The sequence below is a fragment of the Balearica regulorum genome, chromosome 3 (genome assembly GCF_011004875.1).
Source record: "Balearica regulorum gibbericeps isolate bBalReg1 chromosome 3, bBalReg1.pri, whole genome shotgun sequence".
NCBI lineage: Eukaryota > Metazoa > Chordata > Aves > Gruiformes > Gruidae > Balearica > Balearica regulorum.
In genome coordinates this window covers 22,792,469-22,819,603 of record NC_046186.1, presented here as the reverse complement: position 1 = coordinate 22,819,603, position 27,135 = coordinate 22,792,469, and the positions used below count along the sequence as shown (strand labels likewise).

Genomic DNA, 27,135 nt, shown 5'->3' with positions numbered 1-27,135 from the left:
ATGCAAGTCATAATCATCATACACATCACAAGCGTGTAATATTTGCATACTTCTAAAATTTTACTATGAATTCAGCAATTGGATGTTTTAGGGCACTGCACATGCATTTACTTGTGTGCAAAACTAGATTGGAAAAGTTTTTTTAGTATTTTGTGATACAGGATCACTGGAAGTGAGGGAAGACGGCTTAGTGGATGGGTGTACCTCTCAGCAAGGCATGGCTTGACATCCCGTTATTCCGTATTGCACTTAACAACCAGATTCATTCAGAGGTACTGCTATGAAATTGCTCTTCAGCTTGTTCATCTGCATAACTAATGATCACTTTAGAGACAGAAAGATCCATCCATGATAACATCAAGATAAAAGTTAAAAGCTCTGAAGTTACAGACAGCTGGGAATAAGATAGTAATTTACGTGTAATTTTCTGGAGAATATGCAGGCTACATTGTACAGGTAACAGGGTGTGAAGAAGAAAGCATTTTGGCCTGCTCCTGAAGCCCTTAATTGCCAGAAATGAAACTCATATACAGTTCATTGTTTTGCAAAGAGCTGGAAAGGATCATTAAATCATCTAGTTTAGTCTTCATTTCTCCACAGATACATACATTTTACACAAAAACTGTAGTCAAACCTTGGTTGTCTAAATCATAACCTTTTAAAGAGGCACACATCAGTCTATGTAGTGGTCTTATTGGCAGAAGCATCTGCATCTTGGCCACTGAAACATCAATGCTTAAAGCATTTGCAGAAAAATTACACTCAATAAAAATGAAAAAAAAAACCTCAAAACACATAGATGGACTAACAAAGAGAGGGGAAAGAGAATTCACTATTTGAAAAATTTAGTGCTTACCTCACTACAGCTAATATCTGGTTTTATATTTAGCAAAATTGGCAAACAGCAATTACAGTCTTAAAAGCAATCAGTGCCTGCACTCAGCTACGCAAGTAAATAAGTAAAGCTGCACAGATGAAGATCTTTAGATTTACCTGAAGTGCATTAGCAAGGTATTTGAATGACAAGTACCCTGCAAATTCCCATAAAGCAAGGTCAGAAAGACTAAGAAGCCTGGTGTTCAAAAGGGTTATCATTTGGCTAGATATCATAGTGCATGTCTCATGCATATTCTAGAAGTACACCTCTGACTCGACAGGCCTGACCTCCCTGAGCTGAAAGGGTTAACCCAAAATTCCTCACGTATGACAGGTATGAGACAAAACAGATCTGAGCGGGAGCTGTTCACGGATGAAGAATTTGCCATGGGAAATGTGTGTTCCACCAGCTAACCATCCTCACCATGGAAAAATATTACTTGATGTGCAGTCTGTCTGGGTTCTTGTTCTACTTTTCTCAGATACGTTGAAGAACCTTGTATTAGATGATGCTTTCACACTGTGGTGATGCTCATCTGGTTCAACCAAAATACACCTCTGTTTCTGAAAAGCCAAAGATCAAGCTCTAAGTCTGACTATGAGACATTTTACCCAGATCTTAAGGGTTTTTTTCTCTTTTCTGTTTGTCCATACATTTTTCCAAGATCACTTAAAAAAGACAAGCAAGAAAACTGTAACATACTAATATCAATTTCAAGAACACCTTTTATAATGCTGAAACCCTCTTCCTGTTCACTGGTCTTCTAAATACCATATCCCTAAGTTAGCCTTTCAACTCCCAGCATGATCTTAAAACAGCATCCTGAGTCCCTTGTCCAGAACCACAGAATAGAAAAAGTTGAAACTTCCAAGAACATATTCTTTTCCTATTCTGGTATTGTGATCTTCATTTTCTTGGTCCCAATGGGCCATTTTGTCTTCCCATAAACCAAAATAATTTTGTTGGAAGGTGTCCAGCTTACTAGACACAAATGAGATTGATTTGTACAACTGTCCACTTTATTCATGGTGTTCCAATGGTTTGTTTCAGATACAAGTTTTAGAAGATTTTTTTCATATTTACCTCCAGATTAGTGCCAAATAGGTTTGAACCTAGTGCCATATATTGCTCAGCCATTCCAGAAAGAGACCTGTTCAACTGCCATCATGACAACCTTTTTGAGATCTGTCTTTCAATCAGTGTCCAGCCCATTTAGTTTGTGTTCTGCTATAATACCGCAATGGTTTTAAAATCATCTGCATCAAGCCAAACAGCTTACACCACTCTATACGTGTTTGGCTGAAATCAGCTGAAACCTTGAAGAAAAAATCTGTTGGCAAGACCTACTTTCTTGAAAACATGTGAAAAGCCATTACAGAATCTAAACCTGTAACTGCATCCTAACAAAAAAGATGAGACAGGATTGTGTTTTTATATCAAATGAACTAATTTGCTTCTGGAGTCCTCCTGATTGTTATTTTGAATACTGGTATAATACTGACAGACTTAAAGAGATTTTTCAGGTATTCTTGAATTATTCTAGTAATAACAATGAACCAGAAAACTTTCTCAAACAACTCTTTTCAGACTCTTGGATGTAAATGATCTGACTCTACAGACAGTAACATTATTCCTAGATACCACTGGCACAGAAAGTCTAACCGACTTGCATAATACAAGGCCTTCAACCTAAAAAGTCAGATACAGAATAGAAATACGTATAGAAACCCTCTAACTTCTTTTACCATCAATACTGTAACTTTCTTCAACTACAACGGGTTTGCTCCTCTGCTAAAATTTTTTTGTTCTTAATTTATTTAAAATCCTCCATTATACTTTGTTCTGCCAGTTATATTTCTCCCTAATGCCCTTGAGGGAACACAACTTTAAGTGCTTTGCTGTATCAGGTCCTCATAAAGGAAGGAGTCAGACCCACAGAAGCTTTCCTATCTGTGATGACAGAAATCCCAGGAGCCAGTTCCATATCTTTTTAATCTACACCACCATATTTGGAAATAATCTTTGCATTTGTTAACAAACTTGAGGTGATCCTGAGCAAAGACAAACTCTCTGAACTCTAAAATATGCCATTAATAGATTCCCCAGAAGCACTAGTGAACATCCCAGACAGAAAATAAAGCTACTTGTGGATTGCAAACCAATAGTCAGACCTAAAATTCAATAGAGAATTAAAAAACCACAACCAACCAAAAAAAAAAAACAAAACCCAAAAACCCACTGAAGTAAATACTTCCAAAGACCTCAAGAAGTTATAATTTGGCTATAATTTCTTCAGGACTCTTCATTTCAAAAAACTAACTACCACACACAGGCTAAAAAAAAAGTTGATTAGGTTTTTATATTAAGAAATCTGTAGGAGAAAAAAAACCTAGATGGAAGGTAAATATGCAGCCTTTACTATATGCATATATGCCCTTTAATTAATTTGCATAAAATACTTAATGTTCAAAATCATTATTGCAGCAATATGCCTAACTGGATTTGTATATTTTGTATAACATAAGAAAACAGAGTCATTAAACTCCTACAGATTTACTTCTCAGTGGGTAATTTGAATGTGAACATTTTCAATTAAAAACACTTAAGTAATGAAAACAGGGATTATCACTGGGATGGTAGTTGTTTTATAAAAATACGCCAATATGAAATGCAGAAATAGTCAAGGGTCACTGTAGTCAGTCAACTGATTTTTTACTATCATTTACTCATTGACTGCTGAACTTTCAGCATTATCTATGCATCCCAAAGTCAATAACTATAACAAATTAAGTTTTCATGTTAAAAATTCCAAAGCTGAAATAACTGAGAATAGCTTAAATGTTTTTCTTGCCCTTCTGCAAAGATCACTTCTAAATTAATTCAATGGAATGAACTAGATACTACAGATAAGGAGATATACAGGAACAAGAATATTTTTTACAGTGCTTGTTTTACCACAGATGGAGGGCTGGGGGAAGGAAAGAATGAAGAAAAAGCATATTTGATAATGAAGATGTTATTATGCCCTAATTCCTGTTTAACTCGGAGACAATCCATAACTGAATATATAACTGACTTCTTAAAACTAAGCTTTTAAACTTGGGACTTCCTTGTTACGCTTCCAATTCACATAGCTTCAGAAGGACTAATTCTGTGGGGCTGCTGTGTTGGCCTATGTCATTTGCTTTTCAACTAATATCAGAAACAGAGGCAAATGTTTAATAAAAATTAAAAAAAAAAGTTTTAATTTGGACTTAAAAAATAATTACAGGACAAACACTCTTGTGATCTATGAACTCTGATCACATTTCCTTACCAGTGTAAGAAGATATTTCAATGCACTCTTACCACACTTGAGGAAGGGACTTTGAAATAAAGAGTACAAGGCAAGATTTACCTTTTCCCAAGAGGTTTAGAAAAAAATTGGTCAAGGGCCAAGAAACTATTTCAACATTTTTTTCCTGGAAAAGAGAAATCTTAAATCAAGGGCAACCGTTTCTAGATACATAAAATGCCATTGCGAAAAGAGATAGCAATCATCTATTCTCCACGGACGTGGTGGACTGAACAATAATAGTTAAGTTTAAAGTTGCAACAGGGTACATTCAGTTTGAAATATTTTGCACAATATCTAGCAGTAAAATTAATGCAACATAGACCTACATTGCTTCAGAAAGGTATGGAACCTGTCATAAGCTGCACAACCCTCAGGAATGACCTCCTGGCAGGCACAAACAGAGCTTGCGTTGTACAAGGGGAAGAGATTATATGATCTGTTCAAATCCTCCTCCAGACCTAGAGGTCTTCTGTGATTATTTGAATGAGTTAATATGGAAAAGTACATGAAAACCCATGGCCATCAAATCAGATAGATACAATGACAATGAAAAATGCAGTTTTGTACTGGATTAAACAACATGCTGTTAGGCAGAACTCTTGCATATATCGCATTCTCTAAAAAGTCGAAATTATCGTAAAATTATTTCATTAAACTATATACAGAATTAGTCACCAATTGCATGAGAAATTGTGCATATAGGCAGACTGTGTTTTAAGTTAACAGTTACCATCCACAAGGAAGACACCAAATGTTACAGTACAGAACATGCTCGTGAAGACACAGAGCCTAAATTACGGACAAGCCTTATCATCAACTAAGAACTTTGGAAATGCCAATCTAGGATACTTGGAAAGGAAGAATATTTCTGAAAAATAAATCCCTGGCAATAGGAATCAATTGTGTTAGAGAAGATGTGCTGCTTGTGGGAATCTGGAAACTCAGTCTAAAGAGCAACAGCACTGTGGTATGACTACCATGCTTTCACACTGGCTGGGCAGGGTGCAAATAGAAAAGACAGTGAAGTTAAAAGAATGGATGTAAATTCCATCCTTAACCTTATTGCTCATCCACAAAACCAAACCAAAACAAAAAAACCCCACCACAACAACAACAAAATCCCACATCTTTGTTTCTGTTGCAAAATGAGCTGACTCTTGGCACTGCCATCCCATCCTACTCATATGGTTTGAGACACAAAATTCAAGAATTAATGTGCTGTGCACACGTGTGCAATGCCAGGAGGAAGCAGAGAGGAATGAAACACCAAAGTATTTGTACTGCAAGCTAAACCTCCCAGGTTTTCCTAGAATGCTCAAGGTTAAGCCTTGGCTAACATCAGATTCCTTGAATGGGAAAAGAAATATTTATGGTACAGTATTTTTACCTTAGCCAAAAGATCCAACAAGAAGGCAACAAAACTCAAGTTAAATAACCACACAGTTTTGTAGGGAGCCATATGTCTCCTAAAATGCCAAGTAAAGATGTCAGTGACAGTTACGGATGCTCTGCAGTTTACTGTTGAGAGTAATTTGTCAATAAGTTGCATGACGATATGCTAAAAGATTTTTTCAGATAAATCAGCCGAGCTGAGCATTACACAATGTCAAATAGCTAAGAATCTACCAGCCCAAAAGATTACATTACTCAAGTGTAAGTATAGTGAATATCAACTTAGGAAGTGTTTCTTATAAGATTAAAAAAAAGAGAGAAAGAAAAATTCAGGTAAGTTATAAAGAACAAAATTAGAAGATCAAAAAGAAAGGCAACAAAACTATAGAGACAATAATAAGCACATAAAATCCTATAGGGAACTGCAAAACATTAGGCATGGAAATCAGCAAAATATCTAATAAAGTGATAAAGCTGCCAAATAAAAAAAAAAAAAAAGATGAAAAGAATTACCAACAAGGGAGAAGATTGGAGTTATTGACTATGCTGAGTTATGAAAGGCCCTAAGGAAAAGGAAAACACAAAACATCAGAGAATATATCTGTGATCTGTGATGCTCTTGAGTTACAACTAAACAAAATAAAAATAATGAAATGGCATAGGATGTCTTCCACAAGGACTTAAATGGTAGAGTTGCAAAAGAAGAAAGATGACTACAGCCTTCCCACACATAAATTACTTGAGTAAACAAGTCAGAGACCAGCTCTAGCAGAAAACAATGAATGCAGCCCAAGTATTACTTGCCATGATTTCCAACAGAGTAGTATCTTCATGGCTACAAGGCTGAGATTTTGAAGATGTCCACCTTAAGGCCAAAATCTGCCTTTCATTATGAAGGTGAATCACAATTTAAAGGACAGGCAATCAAATCTATCTCAGAATTTACACTTTCTTGAATTTTAATTCCAATAACATGAAGTGCAACCAAAACACCACAGAATGGCTTGGGTTGGGTTGGAATGGACCTCAAAAATCATCTAGTTCCAACTCCCCCGCCATGGGCAGGGACACCCTCCACTAGACCAGGTTGCCCAAGGCCCCATCCAACCTGGTCTTGAACACTTCCAGGGAGGGGGCATCCACAACTGCTCTTCTTTCAGTGTCTCACCACTCTCATTGTAAAAATTTTCTTCCTTATGTTCAATCTAAACCTACACTCTTAATTTAAAACCATTGCCCCTTGCCCTATCACTACAGGCCTTGGTAAAAAGTATTTATCTGTCTTTCTTATAAGCCCCCTTTATATATTGAATAATGTATGATGCAATCTATTTTCTTTCAAGTGAACACAAGAAATAGAAAGACTATCCTACTGAACGCTTACAATCTGCCCTCCATGAAAAAACAAGCAAAACTAAATACTATTAGCTCCTTCAAACCCACCTTCTCTGTCTATGCAGGCTGATGTGCCTTCATTAGCACCTCAGTTTCATAGTTATGAAGAAGCTTGTCTCAGCACAGGAGGCTCCCTCACACAGCCAGTCTCTCTGCAGTGGTAGAAAGTATCTGAAGAGTCCCCATCAAACCTGACAGCCTGCCTAAAGAAGCTGTCTCATTTGGATGATACCAAGGCACTTGTGTTTGCACAGACAGAAGTGGACACCTTAAGCACCAACCAACATCACTGTACTTCTTTTCAGATATCAAAGCATTTTGTGTCTCTGAGGAGCACCATTTGTCATCATTGTAACCAAAATCCAAAGTTTCCCAATTAGATAGATTCTCTCATTCCCTGTAGCAACAATGATATTCAGAATACTGCTAAAGAACCTGAAAAGAAAAACCTACAAAGTGGGGTTTTGATGTCTCTCATCACCAAATAACTGTCATAAATTGTCCATAGCAAAGAAAAAGAAAAGTATCTTGCTTATTGTATGGCAGTTCTCTGTAAGTTACTGAAGTGCATTTAATGTTACAAACTGAAGTAAAGGTGACTGCCTCATTGCCATCCTACAGCCCAGAGGAAGAGTACAGAGTAAATTCCCAGTAACCTGAATGCCAGCAATCTCTTCACAACACCAAAACCGAACAGGCTTCCCCCATCCTAACTTTGATTAGTTGAGCTTTGACTTTTTCGCTCCCTATAAACCACTCCAGAAGTACAGCACAGGCATATCATTCACTGAGACACTTGGACAATTTATCCACAGTTTTAATCTTTGAAAACCTGACTACCCCTTTCAGCAGTAGTAAGTCATCTTGAAACTGGTTTCACAGAAGGAACATTAATTTCTAAAACAGAAGGTGAGATCAGTAATCATGTAGGAATTGCATTGTATCATCAGTGAGTACGAAGTTTGCCTCCTGGACTCAATCTCCCCAGATCGGCTCACGTGCCTGCAAGACACATGGTCATGCACTGCGTGCGCCTGCCTGCAACCTGCCAGTCCTGCCAGGCGGAGCAGAGGTAGATGGAGGTCAGCCTCCCCATCTTTGCAGGGTTTGGCAGTCCAGAACATACAGAGCTCTCGTTGCTGCACAACATACTTCAAGGACCACAATTGTGCATTGCTCCAGAAGATGACACTCCACTTTGTGAGATGCAATTTGTTCCACAAAAGGCACATTCTTTATTCTTAGACAGCAGGCTATGCCTTTCCAGCTATGACCCTGGAAGCATGTTCAAAAAAATCATAGGCAAAAGAAGTTCTTATTTTCTGCATTAGCTAGTGCGAAGTGTACTTCTGCACTTTAAGATTTTCCTATTTCTGAAGCACTTTATAAACATTATTAAGCACTCACTACCCTCCTCTGAGCTAAGCAAATATTACTAGCAGTAATGTACTAACCACTGGCACATACCACCCCAGCACTGGGTTAGGAAAATGATTAAAGACCGAAATAAAAGCCCTTGAAGCTGGAAGATAAGTCTTCAGTGAAAATGAAATAGATACTTTACTTGTTCGGATGGTCAAACGCACAATACCCATCACCAGACTAATTTCAACAGATACTAATAAAATGAATGTCCTGCTAAAGAGGAGGCTTATAATACAGTGCATTTGTTTACTGTGTCTTCTTATTATTACAGTTTCCATAGAAACAGGAGAGAGTTAGAAAATTTCAGTACTGGGCAACAAATTCTAATGACCTTTTTTAAAGCATCGTTATAATATATATTTAGTGCAAATAGAACACATCAGCAAGATTTATACTTAGGTATATGAAACATGGATCACTAGTCCTAATGCAGAGGTGCTCATGACTGTACGTGATTTCTATGTCTTTATGGCATCAAGAGAAAGGACACCTCCTTTAACACACGTAACAGTCCACACCACACTGGTCCCTCCTCTTCATGCTTTTCGATTTTTTATCACTTCCTCCAACTGCCCTCCAAACAAGCAGGGGAGCAAAAAGTACTGAAGCATTTTCAAAATATACTTCCCTTTCCCTGAAGCTTATGTGATATCTTATCCCTTACATTTATAATCACCTACAGCTTAACCATGATGTAATTTCTTATGCCTTGTGGGCTGATTTCTGTGACTCACAATTTCCAAATATATTTGTGAAGGTGGTTCATGAATTAAACTTCTGTCAGCTGAAGCCTCCAGCATTGTTCTGCCCATGTTCAGTATGGAGGCTCCTGGCTCACAAGAAGTTTTAATGGTACAGTACAGAGGATCAGTCCTCAGTTTATAAAGGACATTCAAGAAGCCATTATATAAGGTAAGAAAGACTGCAAATGCCCCCAATGGCTTTTTGTCATGCCATAGTTATTCTTTGGTAAGTTTAGGTTTCCTATATATACCACTGAAAATCTTCAGATGATTCATCCCCAGGTTTTGCTGTCAGATGAGCACAGCTGTGAGTTATGCTTCTCGCAGTTTCTCTGGTACTGTACTCTTACCCCTCACTTCTTCCCTGATTTTAAGCTGTGTCCAGATAAGACGTGGAGGACCCTGGGACAGTAGCCTTGGTGAACTACAAATTCACACTTCCTTGCTTAAGCATTTAACTGCCTAAGTCTAGCAAACCAACATATTCTAATAACATTAATATAATCTACAAGTGACAACATGCATCTGATCTTATAGAATTACTTTCACAGAGGTATACTAGCTATCACCTTCCTTTACAGTGAAACATCTTCACCTTCTCTGCCCCTTCCCTGCCCCAATGACCCTTGCCGCAAGAAGGATAAGCTAATAGGACAGGTTTTGCTATTGCTAAGCTCTTCCTCTGTTTTTCCCCGTTTAACAGCATCCCTCCTCTCGGCCGGCAGTTTGGGAGAGGTTCTCTGGAGACACAGCTGGTGTCTCATCCAATGCACAGTCACACTGCGACGACTAAACCACATGTGTGGAAGCATTTGCTACGGTTTAATCTCAAGTGCAGAGGATGCAGCACTGCTTCTGGTGATATACTTCTACAGTAAGCACCGCTAACAATTTGGGCATCATATGCATTATTGGTGCAGAAGTGTTTGGTATTTCCCATTGTGACAGAAAGGAGACAAGTGGCTAAATTACTGTCTGCTGTGCACGATTGTAGGCATTAGCAGCTGTTATTTATAGTGCCTAATATGCTATAGTATCCCAAAAGACAGGAAAACCATGTCATACAGCATTACTACAAATAAAATCATTGTAGCACGGAAAAACCATTTTAAGCAGAGAATATCACTGTAGTTTATCTTTAAAAAAACATGAACACGGAAAACATGAACAGCTCAGATGTTCCAATAACAAAATGTACATTTCAGTACTACACTCCCACCCTAATACAAGAATAGGAAGGACAGGAATAATTGTACATTAATAAAGTCAGCTGAAAGAAAAAAGGTACGTCTGGAAGAAGTCTCCACCAGTACGTCAGTGGAAGTGGGATGTCCTTTTCTGGAAAATGCACAGCTGGAAGAAAAGAGAGCTCTTACGGTTTTAATCATGGAGAGGCTTGTACGCTACATCTTTTTAAATCTGTTATTCAATCCTAGGGAGTTAAATACAAGTCCAAAGCATGTGGCAGACTACTCCACATCAATCAGCATGCCTTAGAGCAGACAAACATTGTTCGGGCATCTTATGAAAATAAAAGTTATCTAACACTGTGAGCATCTTGGATACAGAACCTAATTTCCCATACTCTCTCACTCTTCTTGTAAAAAGGAGTGGTGGACTAGTGGGGGGTGGGGGTGGAGAAGGACAAAATAAAGCAAACGAGTTTCTTGAAATAGGTTTCTTTTTAGAAGTTGGTAATCTGAATTCTAGTCCTTATTTTTTTCTAACTTACATGCTTTTTGCAAGAAAAATTTTATAACAAAATCTACTATTCCCACATCCCCTGAAAAAAACATTTTGCTCTTCAAAACCTTGAAGAGCTTCCAAAAAATTGGGGATTACAATTCAGCTGAAGTGAATCTGGGAGAAAAGACTGATGGTCACTTCCAATGCTGTTTCCATTGCTTAGTCCTCTCAAGAGTGGGGGCCTTCCCAGATCATGAAAGGATATATTTTTAGGACAACAATCTACTTAAACAGTTGAACTGTAATTTAAAGGAAAAAAGAACGTTAAGAAATCAGTAGCAAATAAAACATATCTATTACTTCTATACTTTACTGAATTATATACGATTAATGCATACCACCCAAGAGACCTGTCCTTACTTCCAAGTTGCCTCAAAGTAGCTGGACAGAGGCAAGACACTCCTGAAACGGGGAATGCAGATACTTCTCTGTGGGCAGCCCTGAGACCTTTAAAAGGTGAGGGAATAGTTTCTTTTGGCCCACAATCTAATTCCTCTAGTGGGAATGAAGTATCACTGTACCCGTGTGAAACCGATGCATCCAAGACCCCTCCAGCATTACAGCTATATTCCTCTGAGAGCTATATCACTTCCCTGTGCTCCTCACCATCCACTGGTAGTTGTTCTAGAAAACAGAACTAACATTTTACCTCACTCGCTGTGTGAGTAGAAAGGTCTCTCTTTCGATTTCTCTGCTCAATTACACGCCCTGTAACTCTACCCACACACTGCACTGTGTTGGCCAAGCTGTACATTCTGGCAGTGGACTTCAAAAATTATATTCCTCTGGAAGAGAGTGCCTGTGTATACTACTCTCACACACATACACACCCCCTCAGTCCATGTGATTTATATACTGCCTGGGCAACCGTTTCACAAATAGATGAAAGCACTAAAAAATAAAAATCCCAAACTGGCATATAGAAATCAGTCATTCTACATACTGCTTTCATTTAGCAATACTTAGTCACGTTACTAACATGACCAGTTATCAGAGCTGCCTGCAGTTTCTGCTGCTGCTGCTGATGTACACTTCTCTCTTCCTTCAGCAGCCATGCTGCACACATTGGGGATGCTTTAGAAAACATTTCAGAAATAAAGGTCAAGTAAGCTTTCTTGCAAGAGATGCTGTTTTCTGGAGAGAATTTCTTTCCTCCACACCTTCAGCCACCAGGGCTCTTACGATGTTAGGCAAAGAGACTGCAAACACACATCCTCACTCACATTCTGCCTCTAGAATTAAGCTTCGCTGAGGTAGAGCCCCTTCTTCAGCCCCTGCTCCCCCCACACCCCATGAGGGTGAGACTGTTGTGAAAGTGCTATTTTACAGCTGACGGTTTATATCCAGTCCCGAGAGCACAGGGGCTAGTCAGCACTGGCCTTTCAGGGGAGCATGTTTTATTGATCTTGGAACATTTAACGTGACATCTAAACATCAGTGAAATCTCTTGCTCAGTTTTTCGTTTGTAAGATTACATAGTTCTGGGTGAAGCACAGCTGTGACTTCTCATAACAGTAATGAGAGGGAAAAAACATCCCTTGGGAGGAGCTAGGTGTAGTGGAGGACCTTAAACTCCGAAAAGGAGTTTGTAGTATGCTAGCAGCCAGCTAGGACACTGCGCAAAGACTGAAGCACCAGCGCACCGTGCTGTGACCATGCTTTCTACTCCATAAGCAGAATGACACAGAGATCTGGCCCAGCTGGACTCTTAAAACAGTTTTATGCTCATACACATCCAGAGTCCTCTGGCCTGTCCAATTATTTCAAGTGGATTTATATGTGTTAATTAGCTCTATACCTGGAAGTGTTGATACTGAAATCTGAGGACCTATTGGTCTTGAGATAATAGACCTGATCCCTTCGAAGTCTGAGTCTACCCCAAACTGCCTATATTTTTGCAACACATAGAGACCAAATTTTAGTGGATTAAGCTGGACAGTCCTAGGTAGATACAAACCCAATAAAACAAGGCAGCAGTCTTCTGGCTGGTTTGAGATTGAAAGTGTGTAGTTCCTTATTCTAGCTAGACATCTAGCAGTACTAAGAAGTCTAAAATGACCCAAACGATGCAAACTAACTTTAGAAAATACTTTCTTTCACAGCCTGCAGGTTTCCTCTTCACATTGCTGCAATCTGCTTTTCAGTGCCAGTTGCATCTTATCCAGATTCTGAATCCCTGGGAGAAGTGGAACCAATCCCCTGGTCCCTTATGGCTGTGCTCCCTGTGCTGCTGATCTTCTGTAGATATGAGAAAAGTTAGAGAAAAACACTGATGAAAACCAAAGTTTGGTTTATAGGCTTATATTCACCTTGTGGGCTGTGGTGAGTGGAAGGGAATCAGGAAATCAAGAAGTGAAAACCCACCCAACCAGGAATATTAAAATAAAAGATTTTTGTATCTTTAATGAAACCTCCTGGTTTTACCTATTTAAATTACATTAATTCCTACTATCAGATCAACTTTCCAGAACTGATCTAGTACTAAAGAAAAATAAGCAAACAAAGCAAGTCCTTCTTTCTCAAGTCTGTAGCCGGTGTTAACAAACCCAAATCAACCAAGTCTTCTAGAAGAAGAAAGGTCACAGACTACAGTATATAAGAGTTTCTGTAGTGTAAAAACGGGACATTAGCTAATCAAAGATGATGCCATCTTTAGGGAACTGGCACCTGTCATGTTAGACAACTGCTAAACCCTGCATTCTCTTCTAAACAAATCTGGGGATGAAAACTTTCAAAATATGTCAGGTTTAGATGCAACATGCACGAAAGAGGGGGGGAAGCAGAATTTGTTAATCTAGAGGACAAAATCTAGAGGGAGGGAAGACAGGATAAAGAGTCTTCAGGTACAGAAAGGGTATCTGCAAGGAGCTGAGAAACAGGAGGCACCCATCGTCCCTACACGTCCATGAGCTTAAGCTGCAGCAAGGAAGGCTCAGGTTATGCATCAGGAAAAGTTTCCAGTGGTGAGGTTGGGGAAGCTGAATAAAAGGCCTGGAAAGGCCACACAAGCATCTGTCAGATAAAAGGCTGATCCTCCTTAGGCTTGCTCCCTCCCCGTGCCCAACTCCGTGCTAATTTGACTGGTCACTTCTGGCCAAAATAAGAGGAGTAGTGGTCTGGTGTAGAGACCCCAGACCTCCTCTTCCCAAGGACATGCTAACACAAAGCCGTGGCTGGGGTTCGGCCACTGGGAAAGGGGCAGAAGAGTGTATATAAGAATATGCTGCTTGCAATGAGTAGAAAGTTTACCTCACGATACACCCATCTGCATGGCGACTGTTCCGCCATCCTGACTTTGCTGATATGGTAGTGTCAGTAACATGGAGGAAAAAAGGAGAAGGAATCTCTAGGGAAACATAAGAGCCCTAAATTATGTTCCAAACACATTAGATGATACCCTGTGTTTCACTTTCAGTCTGGAGCATTTAAATTAGATCTTCTCCAAATTGGATGTTTTCCTCCCCCAGGTTCATGTGGCACTATTCAATTAATTACTGTCAACATTTTTCACAATGCAAGCTATGTCTGACAAGAAATTCTGTCGCAGCTTATCACCTCTGGCACCGGGTATTGCCTCACAGCTTTTCATCAGTTTATCCTTGCACAGTCCAGTTCAGTTCTCCCTTCTTCACCCTTTACTGGTGATCCCAGACACCTCTGCAGAGTTAAGGTAATGGGTATCGCTCACAACAGCTCTGATTGATAGCAGGTTTTATTCATTTTTTATTTGGCAAAAGTTGGCATCATATGCCTAGCCAACTAAAAGCAAAACAACCTTGATACCAAGGCATGAGAACTTCCGGATTAACTAGAAGATTAAGAAAATACTTACTCTTGCTTTATTTTCACCCCTCTAATTCCCATTTCCATGGAAACAGGGCTGGAAAGTACCAGCAGGCAGCCTGCAGCTGAACATCTGAATGAGAACGCTCATGTTGAACTCAGCAAGCAGACAGCAGGTGAAGTCTGCAGGAACTGTCTAAAAATCTATAGCTACATCTTGAAAGTAAAAGGACAACCTCAGTTTAGGCAAAGAACTTCTAAAGAGGAGGATATATAACCCTAGTGAATATTCTTGCATTGCACCAGCTGATAATCTGACTTTCTCTCCTATAAAACAGAAATAAAATTTCTTTATCTCAATGGCACAAGACAAAAATTCATCACGATTAATTAAGTACTTAAAAATGTTCAGATGGAGGATGATATGCTAGTGAATATGGTAAGATTTTTGTAAGCGGGACTTTGCCTTCTGAACATTGTCCTGTAATTCCTTCTGTGAAATCAAACTGGCTGCTGTACAGCTCATACATACGCACTGTGAGCCCAGTCACTTGGATGGCTCTTACAAATATCCATTGCATTTGAATAAATATATATATACATACAGAGAATATTAACAAGCAGTTAGTAACGTATTTGCTAGTTATAAAACATGTTGGCTTTGCACACCAATCCACACTCCTTTTATTTCAAAAGCTACTAAAGCAACACAGTTGTAGATATAGTTGAGAAGAAAAAAAAAAAGAAAGCAATGTTAACTTCTTTATCCAATTTAGTACAGTTTAATGCAGGAATTCTTGTTAATACCATCTTAGATTTTTTTCCTGTTCAATATTTGCTCTTCAAGCAACAGGAAGAAAAGCAAACAAGCGAAGGATGAAACATTACTGTCTTGGGCTATACTTTATCCAATGAAGAGACTGGTTATTATTAAACTCCTGCTTTTGTATCTAAAGCAATTACCACTCTCTCAAGCAGATATTTTTCATTCTTTGCAGAGACCAGAACATTGGTCACACTTTTTTTTCAATGTAATTTTAGCCAATGCAGTGGACAAAAGAGAATGATTATAACAAAGGATTTAACGTCCTGCGCAAGTTCAATATCAGCACACGAGAGCTGACCTGAAAATGGATGACGAAGAAACTTGAGACAGCATAAATCTTTTTTCTTTCTTCTTTTTTTTTCCTTTAAAAGTGTTGTTTAAAGTTTAAAAGAGCTATTTATCAGATTCAAGTCAGCCAGATAGGTGTAGATGCTCTTTATTGTACCTATGTTCTCCTTCACTATCAGAGAGGAAACGCAAGCTTAAAGCACCAGAGAACGAATCAACCCAAGAAGCTGTTAGTGCCTATTGATTCGTTAATTCCTTTGGGATCTTCAGTGGAAAAAATGAGCCCAAATTTGCAGTCCACAACATATTAAACTCACAGCTATGATGGAAAAGGATAGTACAGAAGCTGTTTCTGCAATTTCCTTGCATGACAGGAAACTAATAATTGTGTACCAAGAGCACAACAGCAGCAGATAATGCACACAGCTATCAGCATCTCTGCAGTGCAAAAATGTCCATTTAACAACCGCAGCAATGGTAAAAATCGCACAGAGTGCCTTCTGCTAATGAGTCCCATTGATAACTCATATTTTACTGCACCAAGTATATTTGTGCTCACCTTGAGGATCATTTACTGTGCTAGATCACGATACAGGAAGCTCTGGGATAAACAAAAATCAAACTCCAAATAATTCACTTATCTGGTCTAAGACTGCTTAAACACAGTATACGCAAAAGCATAAGCTTTCAGATATATTTCCTCTTTTTATTTATATGAAAGTATCTATAACTAAACAACTCGTACTGTTTGAGTAGCTCTATTTCATGCAAGACTGGAAATAAAAATAAATTTAAAAAAAATACATCAATTTAAATAAAAAGCAACTCACATCAGGGACACATTGACTTCTCTACTTCAAAGCTCTATTCCTACCCCTTATTTTTTTCTTTTTTGTAGAAATGTCAAAACATGTTGTATTTAACAGCTGCCTTCATTTCAAGGGTAGAAACCAAGTGTACTGCTCATTCTGTGTGAACAGCTCAGGAGGGGGCAAGGACAGCCTTAGCATCCATCTAAGATTTACAGAAGTGACCATGCAATAACGAGGGGGGACTTCTGACTTGGCTGAAGAGTTCCTGTTGGCAGGGGATGGATCGTTGCTGGGAAATATTTATCAAGGGAATTAGAGCTGGCTGTACGTGGACACAGAGGGTAGTGGATGCCCATCGAAAGGAGTGGGTTATTTTTCCCAGCTGGAGCTGGAGAGACAGAGCGTTGTAATTCAAGAAAATGAGCAAACTGCTCCCCACCAGGTCATTAGTACCTTCACACTGTTTCCCCTTATGATCTTGTTAGTAACACCTGTACAGAACATGTAACTGCTTTTCTTCCAATTAACTTTATAACTGCTAATGCATCCCAGTTGCTGCTGGCTGGTTAAGTTATGGTAGAGGGAAAGAAACTGAGAGGGGTCATCAATACAGCTCTTACAGTATGCTTATGGCATATAAGTGCAGAATAAAGGTGTCTGGTCTGGGATCTTTTGCTTCTTGAGGCATAGTGTATGTGACAAATACAGGTTCTGGATGCCAAGTAACATGATAATGAACATGCATTTGGCCAGTGCATGCTTTGTGAACTTTCAATTTAGTAATGAAAATATATTTATAATTAATAGAAAGGCACAAATAAATTAACACTTAAGAAATGAAACATCACGTTGTTCTTTAACCTTTGAAACGCCTAATCTTGTTAAATACGTCTTCTTCCAAAACTGCATTGCTGTGGAGTGGCTGAATAACTTTTTTATCCTCCCTTTTAAAAGGCTCTGCAGGAGATGTTTTTATACCCAAGTTATAAGGACTGAGAAGAAAAGTTCACGGTAGAAGCACTAACACACTGTCACCAGGGGGAGGTGATCATCGCTCCCATGTACCTTTCCATGCATAGCTCTCTTCTCCAGTTTACAAATACAGAACATCGGAACTGGCAGAGTAAGTGTTGCCACTTCAAACTCTTTGACAGTGTAGGAAGGGACAGTGGGACACACAGTTTTTTAGGGTATGAGCAATCCAGGGCCATACTACTTGTAAGGCTAATTGCATATATTCCCTAAGAATCAAGATTAGGCTAGGTGTGAAGGGCAGCCAGGTGACAGGATGGCCTGGCAGCACTGGCCCCATCATTCCCAAAGGAATCTGGATCAAATTCTTATATTACAAATAAAAGAAAAAGAAAACCAATAATAATAACCAGCACAGGAGCACACAGACTGGGCTGAAGTTGTTATACCATGATTGCTTAGTCCAGTTTTCAGGAAAGCTTGAAATAAATATGAAGGCCAAAGTCTGTCTGCCATCTGTTCACTAATTATAAACTTGCAAATTCTTGCTAGAAGAGGTGTATTATTAACTGTCTTACTATAATGTACTTCTCCCATGTTCACAGATGAAAATGTAAATGAGATTTTAAATTTCATTTGAGCAGTTGCAGGTAACTACAAGTCACACCACAGTTCAACACAGTTGTCAAGTTCTCTATGCAATTACGCTTAGCGCAAACTGTGCCTGAAATACAAGGAACAGCAAGCCAAGGAACAAACCAGTTTATTTTAATGGTAGCTATTAACAGCTGCAAGCAATCACATATGTTCTATTAAGAAGACAGAAAATAATAAGCTATATTTTTGCTTCTACTTCTCTGAAATTAGTCTGTTAAATTAAACTCACAATTGCATACGCAGTCACTTTCACCCAATTTATAAAATTATAAAAGTATAAAAAAGGATTTAAAAATTTATTTTAGAAGAAATTGGATTTCCTGTAATAAAGGAATGTAAAATTAAATCATCACTTTCTTTTCGCCCATGTTATCATTCTCATCAATTGATTTGTTCTGGTCACAAACATATTACTTTAAGTCTCCTCCTGCACAATAGCAAGGCATCATTAGCGATACTCCTTCTGTTTATTCCTTTAGTCTACTCCGCTAGTCTCTGAAAAATAAGCATGAAGCAAGCATTTATCTGCAATCAGAGCTATACGTAAGACTTACTGCTTAGCACCTTTGTCAATCAACAGAACCAGACTGCAGACTCCAGTATTAAACCTCATTTCTTGCCAAAATTGTAACTTTATAATTAACAACAGAGACACTTCAGAAGTTCATACAAATACCGTTATAAGCAAGACCTGGCAGCAGTCTCTACAACAGCGCTAACTCCAGAAAGTTAACAGAATACACAAAATCTTCACATGAAAGCAGGTAATTTAAACAAAACATCCAAGTTGTCACTCCCCAGAAGAGAACTTCAATGACCATAAATAGCAAGCAAGACTTCTCTATATCATCCAATTTGTGTTTGCATTTCTCCATATCACAGTAGCAACTCATTAAGAAAAAAGTTTACCTGTGTTCCTGTCAGGTAAAATACAGCAATGCTTCTGCAGTATGCCAGGCAGAACCTGTTGCAACAAAGAAACAGATGTTAATATACATATATGTTTTAACATCATAGGCAGAAGAGTCGATGACTGCCAGAGTGCACATCTGATCAAGCTTTGTGCTCTCATACTGCACCCAAATTAGCTATCATGCAATCCAAATGTGACCCCCGCTCATTAGGAGCTGCACACGGAGACGAATCTTAGGAGATTAGCTGCTTATTACCTGCCTGTAAAGCTAGTTTCACCCTCTCCCATAGACTACAATATTAAAAAGCGAGTAAAGGAACATAAGAACATAATTAATTGTGCTAACTTAGAAAGACAGTATGTTAACAACGACGCTGCGGGTCCTGATTTTGCATATGTGGCCCTGGGGCTATGAAATCTAGCTTTTCATAAATCACTTGGGACCAAATTCCAAAGCACAGCACTTCCCTCCTCACGCACCCAGTTCCAGCAGACAATGCAAAACCCCACAAGCTTGAGTAGGAATCTCAAGGGAACTGGGACAGAAAAGATCCCGAGACTGCAGTTCACCGCGTCCACCATGCTGAGATGCCGCTGGCAGCCTGCGAGAAACACCGCGGACGTCTCCCACCACCACTGGCCCTTTCTTGCAGGCTCACTCTTCTTCACAGATTTACACATTGAAGTCACCTGTTTTGGTGCAGACAACCAGCTTTGGTGCTCCTACCAGCAGCAATCTGTACTTGAAGCACCCAAGACCTTATTTTAATCTGACTTTTAAATCTATAATTAAGACCCTACACAACACTATCAGCATCTGTAAAATTGTATCTTAAAGTTTAATGGCTTTTCCTTTGCTATGTCTGAGAAAAAGCCAATTAAAAATCATGCTCTGAGATGCTCTCTAAATACCCTTTAAAGTCTGAAATTTTAAAAAAAAAAAAAAAACCAAAAACAAAACACAAAAGCAACACAAAACCCCTAGTTAGTTTCTACAGAGAGGAGGCCAGCATCCCACTGTCTGGCAACGCTGGGTGTCTAACCGCTAAGAAGACCCCAAGCCCCACCACGGCTTGCATTAAGTTTTTGAAATTCAGGAATGAAAATAGTTTAGGGACTAGAGATATTTGTATTTTTCACAAAGACTGCTACTGCTGTTTGGCCAAGGTTAATAGCTAGGGATGAGACCGCTAAGAGTCAGACATGCACTGCCCCTGCAGCAGCACCACACCTCCCAGCCCTCCCTGCAGGACTTTGCCAATACATGCCTCAGTAACCCCAGGGTGAGGAACACCTCGGTTTGCGTGTCCTCTAGCACAACAAATTAAAGTCTTGAGAAACTTGCTGCACCTTGCTTTTTCCTGAATGCACACATGCAGAGGCAGAGCCATTGCAAAACTGTTCTTTTAGTGCCATTATAAGATGAAAAATCAGTCTGCGGTCAGAAAGCTGCTCTGGACAAAAAGCAGTGGGTAGAACTGTCAGGGATAAGAACACTTCCCACCTCAACTCCTCTGAACTCTACTGAAGCCAAAGCATTTAAATGTAAGCTCTTACTAAAAAGAATCACTTATTCTGGCATAACTCTAAAGTTAAGCTTGTAGATAAAAGGGAAAACAAATTGGGTTTAAGCAGTGGATGTTAGGCACAGGGTAATCAAGTCAGATCCCCAGAGATACATCTCAGCAGATCCTCCCAACAGCTTATCACGGAACTGCTTTGTTGCAAATACAGTTTATGGTCACATTTGGGGCTTTATTGCATTACTGTACATACATCTTGTAAACGTGTTTGACTTGCTAAGTAGCTCATTTTTCTCAAATTCCTTCTAGCTCACTCTTTCACACACACATGTATGCGGACTTTTGTCCTGGTGTAGGTCTGTAAGTGCCGGTGCTTCTGCAGGCTGCCAGACCAGTGCTTCCTTCACTAGGCATGACACAGGACCTCATGGGTCACCCACGGCCACTCTTGAAAGTCCACAAAATTTGAGGAAAGAAGGAAAACCTACGTTAGGTTCACAGCCACCTACTTCCAAGATGTGTGATGGTCGTCTTCACCCTGTTGCAACACCTTTTCAGCACCTTCCACCACGCTGAAGTTGAGGTACTTGACATTACGGCTCCCTGCCTACAGAAACACCCTCACCAGGAGACAGACCACGTTGCGGCACACGTGTGGAGATGTCGTACCTCCAAATTTCTGCATACTCAGCTATACCAGCTAGGTACCGTCCTTTCTCATCTCTTTTGGTCCACACAAGACCTTTCAATAAGTAAATGGCTTCCTTAAGTAGAAATCCTTCTCCCTTGAAGTAGTCTCAAAACTATCCTGTTTGCTTCAGGGTGGACTATTTGAGGGATCAAAGTAGGACTTGAACAAAAGTATCAGTTTGCCTTACCCCAATTCACAGGCAGCAGGGAGCTTGTATTTTAAGAAGAATCAATAGCATGAATAACAATCTTCTGAAAACCACACTCGTCATTCTACAGTATTGCTTAAATTTTAAAATAAAAAAATCCAATAATTCTTAGGAGTACAACATCCTACGTACAAACTACAGCATCTTCCTTATGGCCACAGATATAAATAACATCACAGTCGTATAGGCATCAAAAGCATAAAAATTAGAAGCAGAGAACAAAGAAATCCTAAAATGAACAGAGACAGTCTTTCAAAGCACTGTAACACAAAGACTGAATTTTAAAAAAACACTGTCTTACTCAGACATAAAGTAACATTTAGTTCCTAGTGAATCTGTCACATTTTCTTCCCCACATTCACGAACCATGGAGAAGCATTATGAATTTATTATGAGCACCCAGTTAAACAAATTAAGACTGGAATTAAGAGACAGAAAAAGCAGGTCTAGAGTAGCAAGACAATTTCAATGGGGGGAAAAAAAAAAACAACCACTCTAGAACATAATTTTTCCTTCCTGGTAGACTGGATATAGATAAGGAAATAGTTATACTGAAAAGCACAAGCTGGAAAAACATTTATTTGTCCCTTCCCTTCGCTCTCTTAAGTGTTAAGTAGGCAAACAGCATGGCAGAGGCTAAAACAATGCTCCCTTCTCCCCAGCCCTTTAACATGTTTACCCTGCAAAAGCCAGTTTCTGGCTGGTAGGAGTTTGATATCAACCTCCCACTTACTTATCTGCAGTATACAGATTTTTACACTATACCCATCTCCATGGTATCCAAGAGCCTCTTCACACTGCTCTCCTCCCACTTTCTCCCCACTCCATTTCTCTCCTCCCTAGGGAAAATGACAGGAGAATTCCTCAGCAAAACTGTCACCTTTCCCTCTACATGTCTCTCTTCCCCCTGCTGCTTTCCTTTCATTCATTTGCATACTGTAATCCCCGTTTATTCCTTAAAATGCGATATGTCTCTGAGCTTTTTCTTTAATTTCACAGATAATCCCTAGATTAAATTTTTTTTTTTTTTGTGGTTTGAAACTTTACCTACACAGGCAATTTGAGTGAGAATCTTCACCCAAATCAGACCTGGAGTGATTTCTACTGTAGGAATCAAAACATGGGGGCAACTGAAGGGATTCACATGCAGGAAAAAAAACACAGAGAGAAATATTGTTTTAGAGCATTCTTCTTCCTCCTCAGCAAAAGAGAAACAGGTTTCAACTATATTAAACTGATAATTTAACCTTCAGTTGTTTTATAAGCTCTCAGCTGGGAGCTAAGGCATTGCAATACTAAATTAAAACTGGACGCATAGATGCAGAAACAGAATAAATAATACAGCAGGCAGTATGTCCTTAACATCAAGGTGCTTCCCTACCAGTCCCCAAATTAGCTGCGGTCCACAGTATACGGTTAGGCGGCCACATATAGCAGGGATGTAATCCTCGCTCACGGTGCCGAGCTGAAAGCTTCCTCAAATTCAGTGAAAAATGCTAATTGATTTTGGTGGATATTGATCAGGATCTCCTTCCATTTGTTTTCACTACAGCTTCCTGTCCTTAGAGATGTTTAAATATGTACCTGCCGTAATTAGTGTTCAAATTTTCAGTTGTAGTTATATGTAATACAGGTATGCAAAAAGCTTCTCAGAGTAGCACAAGGTAGTTACATAGCTGTTTACAATTTAGTAAAGCTCATGTTTTTATATGTCTGCTTGGAAACTTTCCTTCATTTCATAAAAATAAAATATCTGAGTCCTCTGAGTTTTCAGCATGTAATACTTTTTTAAGTTGGTTTAACAAAAACTAGAATTAATTCTAAAAACCAATTTTAAGTTTGGAAAGTACTAACCTCTAACAGAATTTTTTTAAAAAAAAACAAACCAACAACCAAACAAACAACTTATAGAGAAGCAGAGACATGTGAAGCAAAATAATTATAGTATGGAAAAATGCCTCTATGAAATGGATATCTACTCCCTTAAAAAGATCTGCTGCACGTAGATGTTCTCTGTGGTACTGAATGACAAAGAAGTTCTGGTTTCTACTCCACTTATAGTTGGTCTGCTAAGCTGACCATAGAAAAGTGAGCTAGATACTATTTTCCCTTGTCTATTTACATTTTATTTTTTTTCTGCTGAAAAGTAAGTCAACTGAAAATGAATGTTTCACAGGTCCAAATTTACAGGACACAACTCAGGAGTCTGAGTGTTCTATAGGGGAAATTCGAGGCAGAAGGTAAAAAGGATTTATTCTGTGGTTTATAACTTGCCAGAAGGAAGGAACCTCAACTTGAATTTCAGGTCCCAAGCTGAGATATGATATTTTCCTCTGCTTTTCACAACGTAGAAATACAGTGATCTCAAAGATTGCGAAGTCAGAATACAGCCTTTTGGCCATGCCAGCCACACAGGCCATGTACATGGCCCTCGTGCTCATGTTCAACCACTTCCAAGGAACGCCTCTGAGATAGCCCCCTATCCTCCTAACCTCCCTCCCCCAGAAAACTATTGCAATCAACATGTGAAATATTTTGATTGCAAGAATATGGTAATATTCAGAAGAAAATGTTTCAAACATATAGTGGTCAAATACACATTGATTTATAAAATTTTAGAGAAAACATATTCCAGAATTTGAGCTTTGCACCGATGGTTACAAAGAAATGGTCCTTGGGCAGAGTCATCCCATAAAGTGTGCCTTGCACCTTCTGCGGAAGCAGTACAGTACTGGAGAGAAGAGAGGTTAGATATTTTGGTGTCATCCAGTGAGTGAGTTCCTATCTTTTTGTCTTTCAAATGTTGTGTCACTTCTTTTGAAAAGGTAGGCACCTCCTAGACCTTGCTATCTGCACTGCTCCGTGCTAAGGCATTGCTGATTTCCTACCATCCACACAAATCTTGTGGAACAAATTTTACATGTTTGCACTCTAAGAATCATATTCATTACATCACTGTACTTGCTTTTCCTTATATTTGTCTCATGGCTCCTTTTGTAGGCAAGATTTCTTTGTCAGCTACTACAGAGATGTTTTGAGATTATGCTTGTAACAGCTAGATCTTAAAAACACTAGACATCCTGCACTCACACTTCTCTGAATGTCTTGTGTTGCCTCCTGGCATTTTATATTTTGGGTTTCCTTTTTATTATTAAGTACCCTTCTCTTTTGGACTTCATACCTGAGGATTTTAGATGTCTCTGTCCCAGTGACACTGTTAAAAGGGGAAAGTCCTAATGCTCTGGAAGCAATTCTCTGCTTCTTGTTAAGCAGAAAAGAAGCATTCAGGATTTGGCCGTTCATAGCAATCAGCCATTTAACAAGTCTGCAAAGGTGTTTGCCTTCAGACAGGGCATGAAAAGTAGGCAAGGTTTCCCGCTCACAAGCTGTTGCGTGATATGAACCATCATAAATCAAAGGTTTATCATTATAGCATTCCCATATTTCTTCTTTCAGAGCAGACAGGTTCTTGCAACCAGGTGCTGAAATGCTACATCAAGCTGTTGCCTTCAGTTACCTAACAATATGCAGTTGGTTCAACCTACAAGAAGCTAAATCTGATATTCATTCCACTCTCACAAGCATAATTATATTTGGTTGTGCCTTTTAAGGGGTATCTCGGGAGTGTATCAACAAATACTGGTTATCATTTCTGTTCCTCTAAGTACTCAAGGGCAACCTAAGATTACCAGTGCGTCTCTTCTGTGAAGCTGTTATTGATACAACCCACACCAGCATCGGCAACAGTTCCAAGTCACTCATAAAATCAGTTCTGGAAAAGTCTGGCTCTGGAGGAAGAGAGCAGCAGGACTGGAGGGACCTGCCCTCCCAGCGCTTACCCAAACCCACATGCGTTCCCTGCCAGAATAACACAGACCCAGCTCATAATGCCAAAGGGAGCGCAAATAGAAAATAGTAAGACTCAATTTTTTTGTGTGCTGCTGAAAATAGCAGGTATTTTGCAAGACCTTTCAATCATGACCTGCCAGCTGTCAGTTCCTCTGCCCTCCCAAGGAAACAACCTTTCACCGTAGCTCCTGATGAGCTGCACCCTGCTGCAAAGGCAGCCTGTGCCAAAATGTCTCCCACCCACGGCGGTGCGAGTAAGAAGCCTGTCTTGTCAGTTTATTTCATTGTATTCTGATGAGATGGCCCAGACGTGTCCAATTATGTTTCTTCAGGACTTTACTAGATTGCTGTTGTCCAATATCGAATTTCACATACACACCAGTGAACCTTCCTGCTAATTTAATGTCAAAACAGAACATGCTAATGATTCGTCTGCTTTGTGGGGATTTTAGTAAAAGTATTTTCTTCTCTTATCATCCTCTACCTTAGTCCGCTGTTCCCAATTAGGTACCAAGAACATAAATAAAACATGAATATTTTGTTGAAAGAACAAGTTACACTGAAAAAAGACAAATCATGTTTACCATATACCAAATACTTTAATGCCGTATCAATGTATTTATCATATCATATCAAATCACATTTAAATATGTATATCATCTCTTCCCTTTTTGAATAAAAGGAAATGTTGGGTCAAGGAAGATAAATCTCAGAAATATTCTGAAAACATTACAATACTCATACTAATATGTGTCCTTTCAGATGGTATTACATCTCAAAAAATGGAAATTTTCTAAAACCCTTTCCATGATTAAAGGAAGTATTGACACCAACAATAGAAGCAATGTTTCTTTAGCAGAGTTTTCAACTAAAAGTGACAGACATTTAAGTAATGAGGAACTCACTGATTGCATAATCTCTTTTGTATTTCTGAATCAAAACTAAATAAGGGAAAGCAACCCTAGGAAAAAAAAGGTATAGTGTTATAAGGACCGTAGATAGCATAGCTCAGCTCCATGCACTCTTTAGTTTCATTACTCCTTTTATCCAAGTCACCACGCCAAGTTAAACTGAAACACAGGTTTGATCATTTTTTTGATAGCTCAGGAGAGAAAACATGATTATCAATATCACACATTTCAGATTCATGTTAGCATGAATCTGTATTAGCATGAACTAATTATAGTTGTCCTATGGTTAAAACGTACCTATAAACATGAATCTTTTAAAAGTTATCATCTAAAGTATAATTCCTCCACATAATTTTCATGAGAATATAATATGCAGATAGAGTAACTAGGCAAACCTGTAGGGAAAAAAAACCCCAACCACGTACTCTGCAAGTTAGCTGCACATCTTGCTCTGACGTGGGCCAAAATAATACCTTAAGACAGTCATTTCCCTATTTAATAGCACAGGAAAATAAATGGTGTTACTAGCAACAGCCACAAACCCTATTTCTTTCTGACTTCCTATTCAGTATTTAGACTCTTTGAGAACAATACATCAGCAACAACAAAAACTCCTTTATATCTTTCACTCTTCAGAAGAGCACACTCCTTACTGACAGAACAAGGCTTTGCTATAGCGATCCACACATTTGTGACCTCCACGTCCAATTACGGCAATTGACTGCACTTACAGTAGAATCCACAAATTAGTTAAGAAGCCTCAGACTAAAAACAGCGTGATAAGTAC

The 27,135-nt window shown here is 39.0% G+C and overlaps 1 protein-coding gene across 11 annotated transcripts in view; it reads right to left on the bottom strand.

Moving 5' to 3' along the window:
- The window catches only part of DLGAP2 (DLG associated protein 2), a 466,376-nt gene that overhangs the window by 366,856 nt on the left and 72,385 nt on the right, over positions 1 to 27,135 (bottom strand). For all 11 annotated transcript variants that reach the window (XR_012834403.1, XM_075747313.1, XM_075747324.1 and 8 more), the window contains exon 2: positions 19,163 to 19,217. Coding sequence is in view for 8 of the 11 variants with exons in the window: in XM_075747302.1 (XP_075603417.1) it covers positions 19,163 to 19,217 (55 nt within the window). In the remaining 3 variants the exon portion in view is untranslated. The remainder of the gene's footprint in view (positions 1 to 19,162; positions 19,218 to 27,135) is intronic.